The sequence below is a fragment of the Sinohyriopsis cumingii genome, chromosome 5, assembly GCF_028554795.1.
Source record: "Sinohyriopsis cumingii isolate HCF-2022 chromosome 5, ASM2855479v2, whole genome shotgun sequence".
Lineage (NCBI taxonomy): Eukaryota > Metazoa > Mollusca > Bivalvia > Unionida > Unionidae > Sinohyriopsis > Sinohyriopsis cumingii.
The window spans coordinates 99119428-99145125 of record NC_142965.1 but is presented as its reverse complement, the minus strand read 5'-3'; the positions used below and the strand labels follow the sequence as shown (position 1 = coordinate 99145125).

Below are 25698 nucleotides of genomic sequence, written 5' to 3'. Positions count from 1 at the left end.
TTATTGTCTGGGTAGAATCATAAACCTGCCTTTCATTAACGTGTCTTTCCTTCTCATCTTAATAAAACTGAGATCAAAACCTTGATTTTTATTAATGTGTCTTTCCTTGTCATCCTAACAATAACTGAGATCAAAACTTTGATTTTTATTAATGTGTCTTTCCTTGTCATCCTAACAATAACTGAGATCAAAACCTTGATTTTTATTAATGTGTCTTTCCTTGTCATCCTAACAATAACTGAGATCAAAACTTTGATTTTTATTAATGTGTCTTTCCTTGTTATCCTGATTAAATTGAGATCTCTCACATTAGTTGATTTTGATTATAATCAGACTGTTTTCCTCTTCTGAATAATTTGGTAAATACTACGCCAAACAAACTGATACAAAAAAGTCTGTTAAACCAGTTTAGCTATAAGATAGAAAATGTTACATATCAGCAGAGTGCCCAAGATTCTTGTCATTGAAACTGTACATAGGCATGGACTTGTATTGGTTGTTTAACAACATTACACTAAGAAAAGGTTTCATAAATGATTTCTCACAGCAGGTGTACCTTGTTGGAAGGTGTCAACTAAAGCAAATTTCACTGTAGTTTTCAACTGAGGTTTAATCGTAAAGATAGTATATGATGACCTACATTAAGCAAATCATAGTATCTAATTAAGGACTATCATAGTATACAATACCTATAGTTGGTATAAAAGGTAAACAAAGACCAAAAACCTATAAATAAACAACAATAGAGGCCTGCTACATTTATGTCCCAAATCAACAGAACTGAACTTGAATGTGTGCCACTAATATATACTGCAGGATAAGATCCTACTACAAATGGTCAATACCATGTTACTATTCCTGGTATAATCCATACCTATTTTAATCAGTACCATGTTACCATTCCTGGTATAATCCATACCTATTTTAATCAGTGCTGGTTCATTAGTTTGTATGTACACATAAAGCTAAGAGCACAAGGACAGTATTACACCAGTTCAAAATAAAATCCATTCATATCTTTAACACTATTGGTTCATTTAGTTCAAGACTACATATACACAAAGCTTAGAATGCAAGGACTGTATTAAACCTTTCCAATAGGACCCACATACTTAAAGGATCATAAATGCTGTCCAACAAAATAGGATTTTCTTTCTTCTGAAGATGTTGTCCTTAAATACTAATATTGTTGGTTATAATCAGTCTTAAGATCATGTTTCCTTTTGTAACTTCTCAATTCTAAGCAAGCAAAGGAAAAAATAGAAAAAAAGGACAGGTTATAATTGCCCTTTCGAGGACTACCTGTTCTTCATTATTCAGCAAATGTTTTGTTGCATTAAGGATAAGTTCTTGTGAAACAGAGTATTTAACTTTCTTTAAATTTATATTTTTCCACGGCGAATGATCTAAGCAAACTAAAATCACACTAAAATGTTTATAGTGATGTGGGTTTTCTTGCACCATTCAAAGATAAAAATATTTATCCATGAAGTATAGATCATTACTTAGAAAAGTAAAAGTTGAAATGTACCCAATTACTAACTGCCCATATATAAACAGTTCAAAAGAATGTGAAGCAAGTATGCAATCACTAACTGCCCATGAACATATAGCTAAAAAGGATGTGGAACAAGTACCCAATCACTAACTGTACATATACAAACAGCTGAAAAGTATGACAAATAAGTATGCAATCACTATCTATCCATAAAATAAATTGCTGAAAAATATTTAATAATTCATTAAACTTGCAGAGGTTGAAAATATGCATTGCTGTTATCAAAATCACAAACAAAAGTACACGTTCGTAACTTATTTTTTTCACGACAATAGATTGCTCTGCCAATTTATGGCAGATCATAGATCACTAAAGATTTCCAAAACTCTTATACTTTTTTACTGTATTTATCATTTTCTTTCACACCACTGTACAATTGTCTTTTTTAATTGTGTAATAACACATGCTTATTAAGCAATAACAGGGGTCCAATGTGGCTGAGTGGTCTAAAAAAGCTCACCTATACCAATCACTGCAATCTCACCTCTGTCTGTGTATGTTCGAGTCTTGGCTTGGCCAATGTGGGTATTTGAGAAAGTTTGCCTGGCTTTTTACCCCAGGTTCTTCCTCCACTGGCTATACTGGCTGCCATGTAAACCCTATCTTGCACTGAGAAATGGTGTTAAACCAGAAAACAACAAATGTAACAACAGACAGAAGTTTTATATCCAAATGTAGTAACAGAGAAGTTTTATATCCAAATGTAATAACAGACAGAAGTTTTATATCCAAATGTAATAACAGACAGAAGTTTTATATCCAAATGTAATAACAGAGAAGTTTTATATCCAAATGTAATAACAGATAGAAGTTTTATATCCAAATGTAATAACAGATAGAAGTTTTATATCCAAATGTAATAACAGACAGAAGTTTCAACCACATCATTTTATATCCAATATCTCCCCGACTTCATAAGTCAACAACACATCTGGCTAAAGAGGTGACATCACACAGATGAAATCATAATGTAATCATCACCATTTTTTTTGCTGCAAAGTAAGCATTGAGTTTACAAAGGTGGACAAACTTAAAATTGGTGGATAAATTTGCATAATAAATGGATGTAACATTAATTTGGTTAGTAATGTTAGTGCAAGCATAATACAACACAAGCTGAAATATCATCGACAGGTCCCAGGCTCATAAACACCACCATCGAACCCACTCAGTTTCCAGTAATCCTAATTGATGGAATTGCACCCATGATCAAAAAATTAAACATTAATGATTGCCTGATCCAGGAACTCCATTAAAGAACATTTTTCGACAGAAATTGTAAAGAAATAACGCGTGGAGTACAAACTTAACATTGATATATGCAGACATTTACCTTTCAATTAACACAAAATGACTGTCGACTCTTCCCTTCATCTGTATTTTTTTAAAGCTACTGTGTTTAAGGTCCAAGTCCAATGCTGCACAAATGACACATTTGATTGAACAAAACTATGTTTGCACCCGTGATGGCCAAATTTCACAAATATGAATCAAGTATTTCAGATTTTTAAAAATACAGGATAAATTACACAAGGTGTACACAGATTATGCTGCTCTCAAAAACTCTGCAAATAAGCTAAACTTATAATCTAGGAAAACTAAGAGATAATAAAACATCCCTAAATATGACAAAGCCACATGATCATAGGAGGACACAAATGGAGTAGTTCTGCCTTGTAAATACATGTAAGCTTTCACCAAACTCAACTAGACACTACACTCTATATTATCTCTACTAGCCACAATGTGGGTCATGCAAGAAACTTTAAACTGAACAATTTTTTAAGGTTAATTACAATGTACTTGTTTATGGTTGGCCTCCTAAATGAAAATTTCAACCTGTGTCCACTAAGATTTAAAATCATACTTGATAAACAAAAACACAAGGTCTACAAAGAATACAGTTGAAAAAAGCTGATTATCTAATTTGTTGAAAGAAGTGACATAATAACCAGAAAAAGATCGAAAACAAATTGTGTGTGTGTGTGTGTGTGATTTGAATTTTTAATGTAGCTTTAACAATTTTTCAGTCATATCACTAAGATGTCAGCAGTGTGGCAGTTTATAGTGATGCCTAGCACTGGGGCATCATGTTGCAGACATGTAGCATGATCTCCCACCCAGTCACATTATCCTGACACCAGACTGACCAATCCTAATACTAACCTCTTAATGCTGAGCACCAAGCGAGGCAGCTGTTAGTACCATTTTTGTAAGTCTTTGGTATGACTCGGCCGGGGATCGAACCCACGATCTCCTGCATCCACAGCAGTTGCTCTAACCACTAAGCCACCAGAGCAGTCCAAAAACAAAGGAGTGAAAAGCCAATACATGTATTATTTATTAGGCACATGTCTAGTTTTGATAAAAGATTAACCGATTCGGACCCAATCCCATCTGTAGGCGTCATGAGGCTGTACCCTATTTCCGAGCTCTGCAGCATCAAGGTCATTTAAGATACAGCAATGTGGGTGGTATTACAAAAAAGCAGACAAATATAGTTCTACAATGATACCAAATAATCAAAGTTCTATTTGCACTACAAAACACACAGGGAAAAACCTCATTTTTGGACCCGGTTTTTTTCCACCCAAAATTCGCTCATGGTCAGAATGCGATTTTGTGTCCGGATTTTAGACCTTTTTGGCCTCAGATCGAAGGCAGACCAGTCTGAACTGCACACAGGTGATCCTTTGCAAAAACTAGGATAAGGTGGGCATTTGGAATAAAGAGCAGTCTCCATACGCAAATGATGGGTCCATTAAGCAAAAAAAAAAAAAAAGGAACAATTTTTACCCTTCTGCTTATGCACAAGTAAAATAACTAATGGAAAATGATGTTTCTAATACAGCTAGGCATTAGTCTCATAGAAAATTTGTTGAAAGCCGATGAATTACAATGTATTCAGAAATAGCCCCCCCCCCCCCCAACCATTGTCTTTCCTACGCACATTTCAGGCGAAAACAACACAAATTTCTGGGACCGAATAAGTTAACAGCCTTAAAACATCAGCCAGATATCTTCCATTTTGAAAGACAAATCAACTATTTATTTGGAGTATTAATCCCAACAGAACAATGAATTCTACCTGCATAGTCATAACATGTAGATGGGTGCATTGGGTCGATTCTACCCTGCAGGTGGCTTAAGTATGAAGGTCATTTCAACAAAAGCTGGACAGAGCTGAGTGGACAGCAGAATATATTGAAGTAGATAGAACATATTCAGGTGGATAGTGGAATATGTTCAAGTGGACAGTATACATTCAAGTGGACAGTACAATATGTTCTGTTCAGTGAAGATCTTATCATGCATACTCTCTTCATTTTTATATTTCTATACTAGAACTAGAAACTTCTTTCCTTTATTATTCACAGGATTACCAGGAACATATTTCCTCTATCATTCACAGAATTACCAGGAACATATTTCCTCTATCATTCACTATGGCCTTGTAATAAGTACAGATTCTTCATCAATTTCTGTGACAGGAGTAGGAATAGAAGTGTCTTAATTAACAGCTTAATTACACTATATACTCAGATATAAGTAGAGTATAGGAAAGCTCAGGGATTTGAAGCTCGTGTGAGCTCAAGCTCGAGCTCGATAATTTTTTCGAGCTTTTGAGCTTGAGTAGTACGAAAAATAATTTTCTTTATAATTTATTTAAACATCATTCTTGTTAATATAATAGTATTTCGAAAAGACAAGAGCATGCAGAGATTTATCCGATAACTTTGATCGCAATTTTGTACACAAATTAGTAGCAACTGAAAATGCTCTTTCTGAATCAATTGAAGTCGGTTTGATTGTACTGATGGCATCTGATAATCGCCTCAAATTTTCGGTCAGTTCACCATTACTTTTTGACAAGGAAAATTCTTGGCATAATTTCTTAAATCGATTGGTTTGAAGAGATCCCTGAGTGCTAGAAGCTTCCAATCGAAATCTAAGTTCATCTTCAAGTGAGAGCTCGTTATGGTTAATTGTTATTTTCTCATCATGTGCTTCTTCATTTGCAGTATTTGCCAATGGAAATAGCCGCTTCATCAAATTTGTCGCTAATTCAATAGAAGTTTTGGATGGAACATTATCCAAATGGGGCAGAGAATCATAAGATCCATAAGTTGTTGATTCTACCGTCGATGTAATGATCAATATTTTCTAAAATAGTATGACTGATCTCTGTTCCTTGTGCAGACAATTTTTCCCTCATGAAGCTAATAGCAACATAAGCGGTTCTCAGAGAAGCTTTTTTTTCGCTCACAGCATTAAGAGTAACCTCAACCGGTTTCAATGCCAAAACTATGGATTTCAATAATTCTATGTTCAAATTAGTTAAGAGATGCTCGGATCCGATTTCACTCAGCACTTCATTGGTGACATCGTATAATTTAATAAAGATTTCTAGCATTTTTAGCATGGAATTCCATCTAGTTTTGCAGTCGAGGGACAGTTGTTGTTCTTTGTTAAATTTTTCTGAGCTTTTAGCTTTAAATGCATCCAATCATATGGCTGAGCCTTTGAAAAATTTAACGATTTCTCTCACAGTGTTTATATTTTCCTTCCATGATTCGCTTTGTATCTCAACTTCTTCAGCACTCAATTCATCGTCGCTTTCATCGAAATCATCAGTCTGTCCAGTTTCTTCGCGTGAAAAAACTGAAATTCCTTGACCTGGGCAATTTTCTCTGTAAAAAGTTTTTGTAACACCCAAATGCAATCTGTGATCAAGGCAGGCTTGATACAGAGCAGACGATTTTTCTCTGAACTTGATCATGACACTTGCTCCATCACCGGTAGAGGCAACAATATCCTGTTTGAATGAGACACCAAAAGAATTAAGTTGTTCCTCAACGAGCTCGTTCATTCTTTCAGCATTACAACTTCCGTAAGTTCTGACAAGACCAAGATTGATACATTTTGACGAGACCGTATGAAGGTTGATGTTGAGAAATCAACGATTTCCGTTACTTGTCCATTTGTCCAATGATATTGAAAATCTCTTTGATTCTGAGAGTTCTTTCTTAATGTCCTGTATGACTTGTTGCTTCACTTTTTCTTCAAAATCGCGAATAAGGGCCATCACCGATCTTTCATCAGCATTTTCGTCAGTGTAGCATCGTACAACTGTTCTGTACATTTTTTCTTATAAAAATTCACATTTTTTAATATAAATTTGTTTTACAATTTTTTGGGTCAATCCCGTGAATCTGGGCATAATTATTTTAAAAACTTGAGTGAAATCCAGAATCTTTTTAATTTAAGCTATGCACAATCAACATGGGGATAACTCTAATATGCTTTGGAAAGCGATGGAAGCCTGGAATGCCAAAATCTAGTTAAGTAAAAATATCTTACTTTAACGAAACAAATAAAATATATTTTAATATTGAAGAAAGTGTTTAGACAGCATCGTTTCATTCAAGATTCTTATGATCCTTTCAACCGATGTTGGTATTCCCAACTTCCATCGCAATCCAGCCAAATGGAATGTACACCAATGGAACTTGAAAACATGTCCATTTGCTTGAGTGGGAATTTAAATTTATTAGGAAAAAGACAATCAGTGTAAGTAAAGTCTGACAAAAACATAATAAATTTAGTTTGTAGAAAAGCACAGATATGGGATGCCAAGTGTGAGATATTCCTGAAAATTTTACTTAATGTTCTGAAGTTAATTAACATTGGAACATGCTACACTGTGCCGTCACTGGGCAATAAGACCGTGACTCCCAAAAAATAAATATCAGGTAGAGGCTTTACATTGTAGGACTAAGGGTTAATGGAGGAAAAAAAAAAATATGTAATAATGAGACCTTGATAAACCCAAAGAAGTTAATATTACACCTTGAAAATTCATTTTTCAAAATACCTTGCACATATCTTGTTTTTTTACTAGTAGTGACACTTTCGTTTTCGAGTTGCTCCACACTTGGGTCATGAAGCACTTAACGATGAGTTTGTGGATTACTGCATGCTGCCTGATAAGTGTGTGCCTGTATTAACAGATGATCACCAGAAAAATAGTTTTTGTAGCTACTGGCTGGATATTATCAGCCAAACAATTAGTACTGGTGGCATCTGCTTCCCAAATCTGTAATAGTTAGTCAGTGACCACTTACCTTGCCACATAACAATGCAGACTGTGAAAAATCTTTTTCTACGATGAAAAAAATACATACATATTGTAGGAAGTTGACACATTAACATCATTTTTACAGTGTAAAATAAACACTGACACCTGCTGCATAGACTTTAAAACCCCTAATTATATTTTGAAAAGTGCAAAGGGTGCATGTGTAGCATATAATAATGTGTGTGTTACAACACACTGGAAAATCAAAAGAACAAAATTAAATAAATAAAGTTTCAGCGATGTAAATAATTATGTAAATGTGTGTAAAATTAGTTCATTTATGGCATTTGATGTTTTAAAACTGTTGATCTTATGTGATCCATGAAGAGATTTTTTGTGTATGTTTTGTTTTTTGGTTTTTGTAAGGTTTTCATCTTAAATGGTTGACAAGTATGAAATTCCCTCTTAACACAAGTCAGTTTCAGGGTTTTAACAATTAAATGATCTGGATTGTTGTTGGTAAACAAAAGACAAATCCGCCCATAACAAACAGAGATGACGTAAAAACAACCAGCTTTCGAATGTGTGGAAAATTAAGATTTTGTTCAGCCAAAACACATAATAGATTGATGATGATCTTACTCGATCCATAGTCAGAATTTTAGCCTTTATTAAAATCATTCTTCCGTAAACATGTAACAGTTATGTAAATAGATACTGGTTACGTGCCTGGTACAATTAAATGTGAACCTTTTCATAAAGATTATCTCAATTTGAAGGATCAATTATATCATTGAAAAAGAGTAACTTATGAGCTTGTGGATCAATGTAAATGAACAGCTCTCTGAAATGTGATCTGTAAGAATGCAATTTGGTGGAAACAATGAATAAAGTAAAATCTGCATCTAATAATTTTGGGAATGAACAAGGTTTAAGTGACACTAAACACAACTTGCACTGTGTAAGTACTGTACATTATTGTACAACCCTGTCTACCAGGCAAACTCTAAGTGAATTATTAAGTCATTATTTGCTTTTATTTAAACTAATTTTGGAGGAACTAGAAAATAATAACAAATAACAATCATAGTAGTTTATAACAGTTTTTTGATGTGGTTATTGAAAGAGCTGGTCACTGCTGTGTTACCTGTGTTGATCTTGCCAATGTGGTCTTGACATTTTTCATGTGTACAAGTTTTGGGACCAATGTTTTTTCTCTCATGCATGTCTCTGGACACATAAAAGTAATTATGTCCCACAATTTACAGCAATTACATTACTCAACAAACAACTTAAAAACTTTCAATTTTAGACAATCACCCAGAGAAAAGTATACCCTCCCTTATTCCGGGCTATTACTTTTTCCTAAATTATTCTGCTTATATGCAAGTACATACGGTATATGACAAACCTTCTCATTATCTTTTACAATGTCAAAATTATATTCATTACTGGCTTTCTCATTATCTTTCACAATGTCAAAATTATATTCAGTACCGGCCTTCTCATTATCTTTCACAATGTCAAAATTATATTCATTACTGGCTTTCTCATTATCTTTCACAATGTCAAAATTATATTCATTACTGGCTTTCTCATTATCTTTTACAATGTCAAAATTATATTCATTACTGGCTTTCTCATTATCTTTTACAATGTCAAAATTATATTCATTACTGGCTTTCTCATTATCTTTTACAATGTCAAAATTATATTCATTACTGGCTTTCTCATTATCTTTTACAATGTCAAAATTATATTCATTACTGGCTTTCTCATTATCTTTTACAATGTCAAAATTATATTCAGTACTGGCCTTCTCATTATCTTTTACAATGTCAAAATTATATTCATTACTGGCCTTCTCATTATCTTTTACAATGTCAAAATTATATTCATTACTGGCTTTCTCATTATCTTTTACAATGTCAAAATTATATTCATTACTGGCCTTCTCATTATCATTTACAATGTCAAAATTATATTCATTACTGGCTTTCTCATTATCTTTTACAATGTCAAAATTATATTCAGTACTGGCTTTCTCATTATCTTTTACAATGTCAAAATTATATTCAGTACTGGCCTTCTCATTATCTTTTACAATGTCAAAATTATATTCATTACTGGCCTTCTCATTATCTTTTACAATGTCAAAATTATATTCATTACTGGCTTTCTCATTATCTTTTACAATGTCAAAATTATATTCATTACTGGCCTTCTCATTATCATTTACAATGTCAAAATTATATTCATTACTGGCTTTCTCATTATCTTTTACAATGTCAAAATTATATTCAGTACTGGCTTTCTCATTATCTTTTACAATGTCAAAATTATATTCAGTACTGGCTTTCTCATTATCTTTTACAATGTCAAAATTATATTCAGTACTGGCTTTCTCATTATCTTTTACAATGTCAAAATTATATTCATTACTGGCCTTCTCATTATCTTTTACAATGTCAAAATTATATTCAGTACTGGCTTTCTCATTATCTTTTACAAATACCTGCAATGTAAAATGAACACTGCAACTGCTAAAATAATTCTTTAAAATGACATAAAAAGATGGCTAAGATGGATAAAGACAGTACAATGTACCTAAGCTGTATTAATATTAATAATAACAAATAGGCTGCATTACACACGCAATTTAGTTTTTCCAAATGACATACATAAAAGTATGTATATATATATGGTACCAATATTAACGGCTCTCTTGCTTGATTCAAATCAGAAATTTAAATCTAGGACCACTGTATGGAAAGAGTAAGATCCTACCACTATGTGCAAAGAGTAAGGTTCCACCATTATGTGGAAAAAAAAGGTCCCACCATTATGTGGAAAGAGTAAGGTCCAACTTGTAATGCATGTTGTTGCTGTTGTTGTTGTTGTTGTGGAGTTTAACGCCATTTTTCAGCACACGATAGGCTATGCATGGCGGCCAGTATTAATGGTGGAGGAAGAACCCGGGAAAACCCCAGGAAGAACCACCGACCCACGAGAAGCTACTGGCAAGCTTTCTCACATACCCACATTGGCCGAATCCTAGACTCGAACCCACGCAGACAGAGGTGAGATGGCAGTGATCCGTAACGGAGAGCGCTTTAGACCACTCGGCCACTCGGGGCCCCTGTAATGCATGAATTTAAGTACTAAATGAGGAAAACATTCTTCCTAATGCAAAATCATACCAATTAACACTAATGAAAATAAATGAATTCATCTTATTTTTAGCAAAAGAATGACCCTACTTTAGCAAATGATAAAACTTTTAGTGTAATAATGAAAGTGTCCAAGGACAATTGAAAAGTACAGTGCAGAACAGAAAGTTAATGAGGCAAAATTTGACAAAACAATTAAGATTATCTCTCAAATTGTCCTTGGACACATTGTTGAGTAGCATTATTATAATAAATACCAATCTTTCCTAAATTACTTTTCTTTCCCAAGTAACAAATCATTAATTAAACGACAAACTGCATTTGCATAAATTTTAGTCTCTTTTATCATCATTTCCATCCCATAATTGAAGTAAATCTTCCTTACCATAGGGATGACTTTAACCTTGAAAATACATCCATTAAGGAAAAGCTGTAGAAATATTTTTCAACTTATTCTAATGAAAAAGGATGCACAGGATCAACATCTGAGGCACATAGGACATAAAAATTGCTGCAAGCCTGCAATACAGAACCAGATAAAACCAGTTCACAGTTCATTTGCTGCACATGCCTAGTCTAAACTTTAAAAAAAAAGGATCCCCTTTTTGTGAAGCTCACTTTTCATTTCACTTTCAATAAAATATTTAACAGTCAACTTTATATAATATATTTTAGTGCTGACCTTAACTACCATAAGTGCAGACATGCATACAGATGCAGAAGAGATCACTACATTGCTTGTGCCATAGTAAGCAAGACAAAAAAATGGTACAGTTAACCTCTTATGATATCTGTAAAACTTTATCATATATATCCTGCATTTGTATGTATACACAGACACACACATACATAATCAATAAAAACATAACAAGACCATTTTTCATCATGATATTCATTTTGTTCCCTTATGCAATGCTATAGTTACACAAAACGTTTATTAATGAAATGCTATTTTATAGTTTATCCGCAGTCACCATCATACTTGACCTAGTTTGAATCATGCATTTAATAGAATGGTGCAGTTAACCTTGTACGCATATCAGGTGCTGAGACTGAGCTGTCATTGTGGTACAAACCTTAATCCTGCACAAGTTAATATGGCCGATACATTCTGGCTAATTTTCCACAATATAACAGACGTTCATGCAATCTGACAAACAAATGTAAGTTTACATATACAAAGGAAATATTACATAACAAACAAACAAAAGCAAAAAGAAAACCTAATTCTGAGAGCACCAAAAAGTAGGAGATATTTGAAAATAAAAATGCTATGTGGATAATCAGGTCCATAACCAACAATTCTGATTGTGTTGAAAGATGTGTTTTAATGTGGGAATCTGCTGTGAATTTCATCCAGTATTAAATGGATTAATGGTTTGTCTTTGTTTAACAAAAACCAAATCATTCTTTTAGCCAATACAGGATTATGGGAACTTATCTACATCCTTTAGATGAAAAATCAACGTCTTAACCTTTAAACTGTCATGGCTTCCTGTCATGTGTTTGGGAAAGGATACTTGCAGGAATTGCAATAAACAATGAATAATACACAGAATCGATGATGTAGACCCCAATCTGTCAGATCAAGGTCTACTTTGTTCACTCTTATGTATATAACACATGCATGAGTAAGAACTTTGCAATCTGGTGAATCAAGATAAATGAGATACTGTACCTTCAGCACATCCGTTGGGTTAGCAATAGAACTGGATATAATTCCTGCCACAATTCCACAAAAAATATTGACTGGCAGTGTTTCATCTGTAAGTACAAATAATTATGTAAGTTTATAGAATCTTCCAAATGGCATCACAGGTTCAAACCCAGGCAGTCAAACCAAAGACTTATAAAAATGGTACTAACAGCTGTCTCGCTTGGCACTCAGCATTAAAAGGTTAGTGTTAGAATTGGTCGGCCAGGTGTCAGGATACTGTGACTGGGTGGGACATCATGCTACGTCAGTGACATGAAGCCCCAGTGCTAGACATCACTATAAACTACCACAATGCAGACATCGTAGAAATATAACTGAAAAATTGTTAAAGCTGTTAAAAATCTAAATCATGCACATAATTAGCATCATTTTTATTATCACCATTATAGTTTTTATTTTTATTATCATACTTATTATTATTTGACTCCCCCCCCCCCGATCTTTGTTCTTACACCAGGCAATTCACAAAGTTTAGTCTAGTTCTGAGACATTCAACTAATGTTATTGTGCAGAAACCACTTTCATTTTCCACAATGACCATGACCTTTGACCTTGAAATTTACAAGCATCTTCCTTACCCTAAGTGCAAGCCATCCACACAGTTTTATAACTAACTGGTGGAGAACTCTTCTTCCTTTTTCAGTCACAGAGACCTTGACCTTTGGACCCCAAAAGTGCTATGGTTCTTCCTCACCCCAAGTGCAAACCATTCGCAGAGTTTGGTAACTGTAGATGATAGATACTGTGCATACACTAAATTACTAAAATGGCTGTCCAGAAAACAAATATGCTCTGTCCTACTGTGGGTATTTAAAAAGGTTGCAATTCTTACAATATGCTAAGTATTTTTAATGCAAAATATACAATAAATTGTATGGATTATAAATGAGCTAATCTACCCTTTCAGACACCTGAAATATCACATATATTTATTTTGTAGCATGACAAGTTCCTTCCTAAGGCATTATCAGAAGTCACTTCCTGGTTTTTACTACCTTTCAGACATTCTCTGTGTATAGGTGTGCCATTTCACCTGTCATGTGAATATACACCAAGTAATAAACCTTTCACAAACTTCCAATACTGTTGTCCTTATTATTAATTTTACATAATCACTTCCCTAATTTAGAGAGTTCCCTTATGCACAACTCATGCCAGGTATATGTAACTAAAATACAATTAGTTTCTCTCAGTTATCTTGGTACATGTGCCACATTGTGCACATATGATTACTGTTCCAATATATCCAAAGACTAAGAAATTTCCCAACCCAAAATGCAGTTTAGAACAATCACTCGACAAGAGTATGAAGAATGTAGTAAGCAAATGTTTGTTTAAATAATAATAATACTATTAACAACAACAACAATAATATATTTATATTAATATGTTACATAGACACCTGGGTAGGTGTCAGTCTAATAATTCACAAGGCTCTGACTAAAAAACAGTAAGGAAATGAATAGAGATGATTATAGCATTACTCTAGTGGCTCCAAATCTGATTGGTTAGTGGTCCTCCTTTATAATAAATCTGATTGGTTAGTGGTCCTCCTTTATATTAAATTATTAAATCTGATTGGTTAGTGGTCCTCTTTTATAATAAATAAACTCTAACTTATTGTCAGATATCCAGAAGTCAAATGATTATAGCATTACTGTAGCGGCTCCAGATCTGACTGGTTAGTGGTCCTCCTTTTAATAAATCTGATTGGATAGTGGTCCTCCTTTATAATAAATCTGATTGGATAGTGGTCCTCCTTTATAATAAATCTGATTGGTTAGTGGTCCTCCTTTATAATAAATCTGATTGGTTAGTGGTCCTCCTTTATAATAAATCTGATTGGATAGTGGTCCACCTTTATAATAAATAAACTTTCTTATTGTCAGATGTCCAGAAGTCAAATGTCTATATGTGGTAGATGCAAAATCTATTATCCTCAGGGTAGTGTAATAGCATAGCTGGTAGAGCATGAAACTCATAACATAAGGGTCATGGGTTTGATACACACTAAAGCCAGCAGCCTTGATGTGAAAACGTTGGTAAGGCACCCAGCTCCCTTTTTCTGGGCAAGATATAGCCAGTATATGTAATGTGTTGAAAGTAAAATTAAAAAATATCCAAGCAAACTCTTACCTTTTGGGTCTGATACAAATACACGTTTCAGATGTTGATATACACCGATCTTTATCGTTCCATAAGTTGCCTGACGAAGTATTGCTGGTGCAATCCTGAAATTGTCAAAGAATAAAATAATAATCACAAATAATTTAAAAAATAAAAAAAAAACCCCTTCTTCGTTATGTCTCTGCAAGTCATCCAAAAGGTTTGGCTGATGTTTGTCATTTGCAGCTAATGTTATTGTATGGAAACCATTTTTTTTCTTTCTGTTACTCTAGACAGCGAACAACTCCCGTTTATTACACGGAAACAAGTTTCGGCCATGGTGACCTTGACCTGTCAGCCCAAAATCAATAGGTTCTTCCTTACCCTATGGTCAAGACACTTGAAAGTTTGTTAACTGCAGATAGTGGAGAAGTGTTATTGTGTGGAAACCATTTTTATTCTTCCAGTAACAATGACCTTGGCTTTTTAGATTTCAAGCTCAAAATCCTTAACCCAAGTGCAAGCCATCCACGCAGACTGAAGACAACTTAAGTTTCTGTGCTGATATGAAATTGGCATGAGACTGACAGTCGTAACATAATACACTCTACTTCAAGGGAAGGCAAATGAAAATATCTACTAAGACGAAATCATTCAAGAATTATATTTATTATATAATAATAATGATAAATTTAGAAATGCTGAGAATTATTATGGGACACGATTTTTAATCTCGATAATGGTACATGTTTTCAGTGATACTATTTTCATAAGCCATTCTTTTCAAGCGTTACAAGTACATAACATAATGATATGTGTGCATGTGTTAATATATATATATATATATATATATATATATATATATATATATATATATATATATATATATATATATATACATACACATACACATGTATATATATCCTTAGATGACAAGGAAAAAAACACAACAGCTTACCCTGAGTATAAGGCTAAATATCCCTCCTCTTTGAAGATTCGGAACATAGCATGCAACATTCCTCGATAACGACATTCTGTGAGACGAACATCAATTTTCTGACCTTGAACCTGAAGGCGAGTTTTGGTAGTGTCTATAGGAAATGTACCTGGAACAATCAATACATATCATCAATGGAATTAATTAATTTTCAAACCATTTTTATGCTTTTGCCTTTATTGTCTAAAATAATGAGCTATAACCATAGTCAATTTGCTTTCTTAATTTAAGAATTAGTAGTTTGACCCTTTTTCTGTGTTAAACAATCCTTTCTCATAAAAAGTCCATTTTCTGTTCAAACCCAAAAGTCCATGGCATGGACCTGCTTACCTGCCTGATGGTCAAATGCAAGAGCAGGTAGCCAAGAAATCTGAGTTGGTAGGATGCTTTCTCTTGAAATTTGTCCAATGCTGGTGAGTGCATATGTTGTGGGAACAATTTTTTGCACGGTTTCTCTATCTTTTTAAAATCTTTGTCCATATCTTACTGCACATCAGCATCATTTGTCCAATCAGAAGTGGACACACTGTCAAATCATTTGTCCAATCAGTATTAGACACTGTTGAATCATTTGTCCAATCAGTATCAGACACTGTTGAATCATTTGTCCAATCAGTACTGGACACTGTCAAATCATTTTTCCTAACCAGTACTGGACACACTGTCAAATCATTTGTCCAATCAGTATTAGTCTGTCAAATCAACAATATTATGACTAATGAAGTTAATGACTGTTGATAAGAGTTTATCAGAGAACTAAATGCCAAATACATGTATTTGGAAAAAGCCAAACATTTAAAACAGCACACATGTAAACAGGATTACAATACCAGGCTAAGTGAGCAATTAAGTCACCAGAAAAAAATATATATAAACTATACCTTTTTCTATTAATAAAGCAAAAACTTCACCTTGTGATTTTTTTTAGACATAAACTAAGTGAGGTAGTTTATGGGTTTTGAAATGCTCCCTGACCCAGCCAACTCAGTATGGCAAGCCCAGAATGAAATTTCATAAAGGTGTTCATATCAATTGAGCATAAAAAACAAACGTTTGCACATTTAGGAACAAGTTAATTTCCCTGCATGTTATCATTTGATGATGAAATCATACCAGCCTAGTGTTCTGGACCTCGAGTGTGTGTGTGTGATTTGGATTTTTAATGTAGCTTGAACAATTTTTCAGTCATATCACTATGATGGCAGTTTATAGTGATGTCTAGCACTGGGGCAGTATGTAGCATCATGTCCCACCCAGGCACATTATCCTGACACCAGGCCAACCAGTCTTAACACTAACCCTTAATGCTCAGCGCCAAGCAATGCAGCTCCTGGTACCATTTTTACAAGTCTTTGGTATCACTCAGCCTGGGTTTGAACCCACATATGAGGTGGCGGCTCTAGCCACTTATGCCACTGGAGCAGTGTTATGGGTCTTGAAACATTGAAACAGAATTAAGAATAGAACTGGTGAAACCACATTCTATATATATTTGGTGAAGATTTTAACTAAAGTGCCTGTGTTATTTTCTTTGTAAAATCAGTCTGAAGCTGTATGTGAACCTGTCAAGGGATAATAATGACTGACTGTACATGGCATGGCTAGGATACATGTCTTCAACAGGCTGTTTTTGTAATTCATTAGGCATGTAAATTAAGGAAAATATAAAATTCGTAGAAAGCAAGTCTAAATTATGTGATATAAGATTTAGCATAAAAATGAAAACTTTCAATCAAAAACACAAAGGAACATGGCTATGTTGTAGAATTCGAAAAGCACTGTACTGTCAAGGTTTTCTTACATCACTAATTTTTGTGAAAATAAGAAGACAAAAAAACAAAGGAGCAATGTTATTATTAGTACAAATATTAAATGAAAAATTTTGCAATTTTATTTATGGCTTACTTGTACTAAATATAGAAAGTGTAAGTGGTCAATAAATAATCACGATAAAAAATAAATGCAACCACACGGCATGTGTGGTGCCATGTTTGCTTTTGGGTTTTTTTTCTGTGTGCCAATTCAGTTGGAAATAGTGAAAATTAAACAACTGCAACTAAAACAAACAATTTTCAACTTTTCAAAACATCACCAAAAGAATCACATAAAATTCTGAATCAACTCTAAAGATGAAATTGTTCAGTTTACTCATCAATAACCATTGTGGTTTGAATGGATAGGTCGGAAATGGTTTTTCAAAATGTTTTAGAAATGTTATTGGCTGCTATATTTAGTGAAGTTTTCGAAACAAGAAAACAAAATTAAAAAAATAATAAATGTCTTGTTTAAGTAGCAGTTCATTAAGAACTTGTACCAGTTTGAAATTACACTATTGTAATCTGGGTACTCCTGTCAGTTAAAATTGTCATGTCTAGTTCCTGGTATGCTCTTCTGAAGGCATATGGTCAAATATTTAACTCATTACACACACAGGGGTCTGAATAGATTTCAAAATTGAAGAAATCTGACCATTGACCCCAAAGTCTTGCATCAAATTGAAAATCTTAAGAGTTTTTTTTTTTTTACAGTGTGATTGTTTTGTGGAGCAAACTGATGTTAAGACTTCTAGTCTCATGTTGATTAACATTAAAACTTCTACAGTACTTTGTAATAAACAGATAAGTTCTCTACACACACATAAATTTAAGTCTAGGCTGACCTAAGTATAAGTGATATACAGATGAAACATAAGCAAGCAATAATAGTATAGCTTCTAATTCCTGGCATATTTCAAAGTAAAATTCACAATGGGTCATAGAAAAATCACCACTGTTACATGTATAAATAAAAGGTTCAACACATACATTGGATGACTTCCACCTGAGTTTATATGGTAGCTGTCTGCATTAATGTCAGTGACCCTGTGATTGGATCCAAGATAACAGCCCTTGTGAACTTGTAAAACTGGATCTTACAGTAAATATTTACAGTATGACTGGTCATATATTGGTGTCATAGCTCTGGTTTTGAAACTTCAAGTTGGTTTTCGCTATAATTTGTTCAATGTTATCCCAAATTTAGATTCTACATGATCCTGATTATGACATTTCAATACTGATATTTTTCACAGAGGTAGAGAGGAAGTGTAAAGGATGCAAGAGCATTTTTTGGCTTTGAAATTTAGCACAGAAATCTTTTTATTCTTAACACAAGAGGTCAAGAATTCCTTAAATTTAATGAAATCTTATTACCTCCTTCTGAGATAAGGAAAGACTCATTTAAGGAAAATCTAGATTTTATGATTGTATTTTGGTTCCTTATGCCTGTTGATTTCTCAATATAATAATAAATAAAAAAACAACCCCCCACCCCTGCAAAAAAAAGTTTCCCAGAATTATCTCTAAATGTTTTGGAGTTATTCAACTGAAACAAATGGGAATGGCAAATTAATAGAGGAACATACAAATGGTTCAAAACATTGAAAATAATGAAACTAAAGAATTGTAATGGCAAAAGGTACATCTTAGCAACTACATCAATATGCATACATTTTATAGTGACAAATTTATTGGGGTTTTTTTAATTTTTCTAGAGAATTTAAAGTATGGATAATTGAGAGGTCAATAGACAGACAAATGGAGAAAATAAACTAAAAACTGAAGAACTGCAAGAGGCATTATTAGTTCTGGAGCTATGCAGTGGAAATAAAAGATGAATTATGGATTAAATCAAAGGACAAATGGAAAAAACATTAAATAAGTTGAGACTTATGAACTGTGAAAAACAAAAGGCATATCAGCACCACTAATCAATTATATATATTTACCAAATAATTAATTATAGATGTATTTGTATGTATGTATATATATATATATATATATATATATATACACACACACACACACACACACACATATACACATGTACCAAATTTCAAAGAGATATTATCATATATTAAATGGTTTTGGAGTTCTGAACAATAATTAAAGCATGGAAAATGGACACACAAATGAATAAACACAAGGATAATTAAAACAATCGAATTTTGGGGGCCCCATCTAGAACTGGGACTTTTCATCAGGAAACCAGTGTTCTGGGGAACTTTTAACACAGACTTATAATGTGTCACCTCCTAAATCTTGTCACTCATAATTTTTGTTGCGATCTATTCTCATATATCCCTTTACAGTAGATGAAACACTTTATGCTATAAACCAAAATAACCAGTACATGTATTTATACAATTTTGGTTTTCTATTGTAAGGAAGTTGTCTTTTTCAATAGCAGTGATAGCATAAGCTGCTGTTTTTTTCATAACAAGTCATTAATAGGTAAAATAGTTACGTTTACTCATCAAACATAATAAAGCTGCATTATAATTAGTATGTTTCTCACTGTATTTATTGAAATAAATTGCCCAATGATCATGTGGCACAATTAGTTTTTTTGCACATCAAATGAAAGTTCTTTGTTTTAAAGCACAGAAATCTTCATAGCATATTTAACAGCAGATACAAGTAAAAAAAAAACAATACTAAACACTATATTTAAAACTATACTCCATTTTTAACACAAAAAAATCATGAAGAATATTTTAAGAAATATGACCGGGTTCATAAGAAAGTAAAGTAGTAAAAAAGGCATTCAGTCTTGCATTCTACACAAGCAGGCCTTGGCAGATGAATATTGTGTCTTGTGTTGAATATAAGCAAGTAAAGGCACAAAAATATCTATCAACCATTACCAATATATAGCTAGCCAATAAATTTTCTCTAATTATCACTGCAATATATATCCATCATTATGAAATTTGTCAGGTGTCTGTTCTCTTATCAGATTTAGGAAATTGCATGTATATAGAGAAACCCAATATGTGCAGGGTCCATGCCTGGGGTGATTCAAGTGAAACAGTCAACTTAGAGTATATCCTTTCACCCAATCTGCAATGACTTCCTGACATTTTGTTTCAATATAAAGGATTAATAACTATTTTCCCAGAAGGAAGCCAGAAAGATAGAAAAAGTAGTTTTATGATCTGTAGTCCATTTTGATTCTAATCTGATGACCATAAACACTATAAGTACTCGCTTATAAAACAAGTCCAACTGCAAACTGCACAGACCCAGATCTGCCATCACATTATGTAATGACAGATCTGGGTCTTTGCAATTTATTAGGAGTAATCAGAAGATCCTAATCTGCAAGCATGTTATGATACTACAGATCAGGATCATTGTTGCTTGCAACCTGACTCAACTTATAAGAGAGTATATACAGTACCAAAAACTACACTGCTATCTATGGATTTGATTCATAAAATTCAAACAGAAATCTTGAAAAACAATGGGAAAATTGAATTTTTTGCCCAGTCTGAAGCAAATTATGACTCAGTGATTCATATCTAGGTCCATTTTCAAAAACAGTAATCATTTTATTCAATAATTCATCGTATACACAGATGAAACTTTGCGCTAATTCTAGCTGGAAAGGTAATTCCTTCTAGCTAATGGATCCAGCATGTACTATGTCTGATCATGATTAGATACAATCAACAAGCTTTTGTATGATTAAGACTACTTCTGCTGAGGAATATAAGTAAAAGCACAATTCTTGTCTAGTAATACATGTAATAGATTGGACTGAAATGAGGGAAAATATATGTCAAGCAACTTTTACTAAACTTTGATTGGGATATTTCAAAATAAAAATTCTGAGGTCACCAGGTGGCCCTACTTAATATTGGAGAATCATCCCAGAAAAACATTAAAATTGTCAAACTGAAGAATTTGTAAACAGCCAATTTCACAGAGGCCTCTTTAAGAGTGTAAGAACTTTGCTCCTGAAATGAAGTGTGATAGCGTGATGAACTGACAGATAAACAGAAACATTCTTGGACAATAATTTCACAATCAAGTAGAATTCACAATTTTAGCAATTACCCACTAACATTTTATGTACCACCATTAATTTCTTTCCCAGCAATTAATGGCCAAGCACATATTTTCTAGACTTCCAAGAACAATCCTTGAATTTTAGTAGACACTGTAATAGTTTATAAAAACTTACCACATTCAGCTGTTACAGATGCTAACCCTCCAAAAACAAAAGGTTGCCAGCTTTTAGAACCCATCCAGATCCTGGACCCTTTTTCCACTGGAAGTCAAAATATAGTTATCTTCTTTTGCTTTTGTAAGATTAGGTATATCTGAAATTAGATATAATCATGAGTGATACTATATATACTTGCTTATCAGTAGAGTCAAACTGCAAACAAAGATGCTGACCTACCTTAGCATAATGCGCCTCAAGATCAGGGTCTATCTACTTTTGTTCTACTGACTACTCCTAACAAACTGCACTGACCCAGATCCGCCAGCACATTACATGACGTCATGTCAGGGTCTGTGCAGTTTGCAGTTGGTCCCATCTTATAAGCGAGTATATACGGCGGGATAAAATTCTACATATCCTCAACAAGTACAAAAATTAACTTTCAAAATGCAACCAGCATGATATCCCAACTATTGAATCATTTTTCCAAAAGGTCTTAAAAACCTGATTTACTTAAATTTTGAACAATTTGCTCTCAGTAAATTAACAGTATTTGGTCCACACCACACCCACCCACCTGATGTCTTCTGGTTAGCCACTCTGCTTTTTCTCAGGCTGCATAATTATCCATGTAATTGAACCACATTCTCTGAATCTAAAGATTGAAAACTCCATACATGCAAGCAACACAGTATGTTTACAAAAATGTCTACACATAACCATTACCTGTTTACAAATATTGGCAGGCCACTTTATAAAATGTTCCAAACGTACATGACAACCTTAATCACACATTTCTGATCATATTCCTTTCACACTCTCATGCATTACAACCAGTCTGTTGAAAATAAAGTCATGTTACCACTCAAGTGCAGTCTGATGCAATCACAACAGCCAACCCTACATGTACATGTTCACCGTGTACAAATAATATAGTCTGTTTTAAATAACATATTCTCCCAATCTGTCAATGGACAAAAATCTGCTATCAGCAACCAGACTTGTAAAACACTGAAATTTTTATCTTTCTCAGTGTAATGAACATTGTGATTTCCAAATATCCTTTAATATTCACAATATCATTTGCAGTAATTTCCTGCAATGCTATCTTGAAACAGACTGTATCATATCAAGCAAACTGCTGCAATGTCAATATTTGGATCATATTGCTTGTACAGCTTCATACAGCTTGTAAAGAATAAAATAACTATCTAGTCTCTGAAATCAAACATAAAATTCAATTATAGAAACACTGTAGATGACTCTAATTTTAGCATGTATACAACATCTAATTTAAAAGCTTTGAAGGTTCTTGCTGTTCATTTACATGTATTAAACACAATTAGTACACATGCCTGTAATAATGACACTTCTCTTTTTCTTAACATCTTGCTTTAAAAAATGAATTACTAATCAGGGAACTGTGTTAGCTCACTTGTTATACCATCAGACTTGTAATTCAAGGATGGGAATTTCAATACCACCCCAGCTGGAGTTGCCTGCTTCTGTATGTGATTTGAAAAAACATTAAAACTTACATTTCTTCAACACAAGAATGCCTATAAAGTTTAAACAAACAAAAAAATCATTACTAACCACATGCATCTCAATCCCAGCAAGCTGGGTAGTGGAGAAGCAGCTGATTGTCCAAGTACATCATGATTTTCTCTTTGTCTGTCTACCATTACCACTTAAATTTCTGGTATAAATCTCTAGAAAGGAAATCTTACATGTGCTACAGGTGTCATGTCCACCTTGGAGTAAGATCCCAGCATGTGTCATGTCCACCTTGGAGAAAGATCCCAACATACAGTAACTGGTTATACTCACTTTTAAATCAGGTCCAAGTGCAAACTGCACATACCTAGATCTGCAATCACATCATGCACTGGCAGATCTGGGTCTATGCAGTCTAATCAGAAAAACAAACATCAACCCTGCTCTGACACTGCATTATGTGTAGAAAGATAAAGTCTGTGAGATTTGCAGTTGGACTTGTCTTATAAGCAAGCATATTTTGTGGCTGTTCTAGTATGTAAATACATGTACACCTGATGGGGGGGGGGCAATGATGTAAATATAACTGATGAGGGATCCTGATGTAAATACCATAGAGAATCAAGTAAATACACCTGATGGGGCTAATGATCAAATACACCTGATCGAAACATATTTTATGATTTCATCAGTGCACACAAAAAGTTTCACCTCGTGAAATTTTCCTAGATAAGAATACAGTGCAAGTAATGCATGAAATATGATAGACACTGTATCATATTAGTTATTTCACCTGTCATATTTGTACATGTCAAAAGAATTTCTATTTCTGATATTAAGGTGAACTCTACAAGGTCTGTTCAGCAAAATAAAAATGGGTTGGTGCAGTTCAGACCAGTCTGCCAAAGATCTGAGACCAAAAGGTCTAAAATCCAGACATAAAATCGCATTCTGACCATGAGCAAATTTTAAGTGGGGGAAAAAAAAACGGGTAAAAAAAATGAAGTTTTTCCCTTTGTATTTTGAAGTGCAACTAGAACTTCCAGATTATTTGGTATTATTATAGAACTATGTCTGCTTTTTTTGTAATACCATCCACATTGGTGGTCTTAAAAGACCTTGATGCTTCAGAGCTCAGAAACAGGGTACAGCCTCATCACTCCTACAGGCGGGATTGGGGCCGAATGAGTTAAACAAGACATTTTTTAAAAAAAACCACTTCCAACCTTTCCATTCAAACCACAATGGTTATTGATGAGTAAACAACAATTTCATCTTTACAGTTGATTCAAAATTGTATGTGATTCTCTTGGTAATGTTTTGAAAAGTTGAAAATTGTTTGTTTTAGTTTCAGTTGTTTAATTTTCTATATTTCCAACTGAATTGGCACACAGAAAGAAAAACAAAAAGCAAATATGGCACCACACATGCCATGTGGTTTTATTTATTTTTTATAGGGATTATTTAATGACCACTTAAACTTTCACGGTTTAGTACAAATAAGCTATAAATAGAAGTGCAAATTTTTTCATTTAATATTTGTACTAATAATAACATTGACCTTACATTGCTTTTTGAATTCTACAAGATAGTCATGTTCCTCTGTGTTTTTGATTGAAAGTTTTCATTTTTATGCTAAATCTTATATCACATAATTTAGACTTTGCTTTCTACAAATTTTATATTTTCCTTAATTTATGTGCCCAATGAATTGCAAAAACAGCCTGTTGAAGGCGTGTTTCCTAGCCATGCCATGTACAGTCTGTTGAAGACATGTTTCCTAGCCATACCACGTACAGTCTGTTGAAGACGTGTTTCCTAGCCATGCCATGTACAGTCTGTTGAAGACGTGTTTCCTAGCCATGCCATGTACAGTCATCATTATTATCCCTTGACAGGTTCACATACAGCTTCAGACTGATTTTACAAAGAAAATAACACAAGCACTGTAGTTAAAATCTCCAGCAAATATATATAGAATGTGGTTTCACCAGTTCTGTTCTTAATTCTGTTTTGATGTTTCAAGACCCATAACACCGCTCCAGTGGCATAAGTGGCTAGACCCTCCACCTCATATGTGGGAGGTTGTGGGTTCAAACCCCGGCCAAGTGATACCAAAGACTTGTAAAAATGGTACTAACAGCTGCATCGCTTGGCGCTCAGCATTATGGGGCTGGTGTTAAGACTGGTTGGCCTGGTGTCAGGATAATGTGACTGGGTTGGACATAATGGTTTATAAATCTGAATCATTGCATGTCTTTTCTTCATAGATTTTAAGGCAAAGTCTAAAACAATGGAATAGCCTCTTTAATACAAAAGCCTTGCACATATGCACTACATGTACTAAAAACAAAAAAATTAGTCAGTTATTTAATAATAAAAATAGTTATTCAATTTCATCATGTCCTGTCATACTGTTCAGTAAGCTGACACTTACGTTATAAGTTATTTATTTTTATAAAAGTAATGGGGATCTATATGGTCATAATGATGGTGGAGTATCGTCATTAATTGGTTATTTAATTTTATAAAAGCAATGGGGATATATATGCCCATAATGAATTGATGGTTGAGTATTGCCAT

At 33.7% G+C, this 25698-nt stretch overlaps 1 protein-coding gene across 3 annotated transcripts in view; it reads right to left on the bottom strand.

The window, feature by feature from the left end:
* LOC149799852 (kidney mitochondrial carrier protein 1-like) overlaps positions 1-25698 on the bottom strand; it is a 56111-nt gene that overhangs the window by 25777 nt on the left and 4636 nt on the right. Inside the window, exons 1-5 of one of the 3 annotated variants that reach the window (XM_089959282.1) lie at positions 22345-22487; positions 21634-21772; positions 15589-15736; positions 14661-14755; positions 12486-12571 (exon numbers count right to left, since the gene is read on the bottom strand). In XM_089959282.1, coding sequence (XP_089815408.1) covers positions 12486-12571; positions 14661-14755; positions 15589-15736; positions 21634-21697 — 393 coding nt within the window. In that variant the 5' untranslated portion in view covers positions 21698-21772; positions 22345-22487. Of the gene's footprint in view, positions 1-12485; positions 12572-14660; positions 14756-15588; positions 15737-21633; positions 21773-22195; positions 22289-22344; positions 22488-25698 lie in introns of those variants that run through there. The other 2 variants (XM_089959284.1, XM_089959283.1) reach the window with 2 other exon arrangements.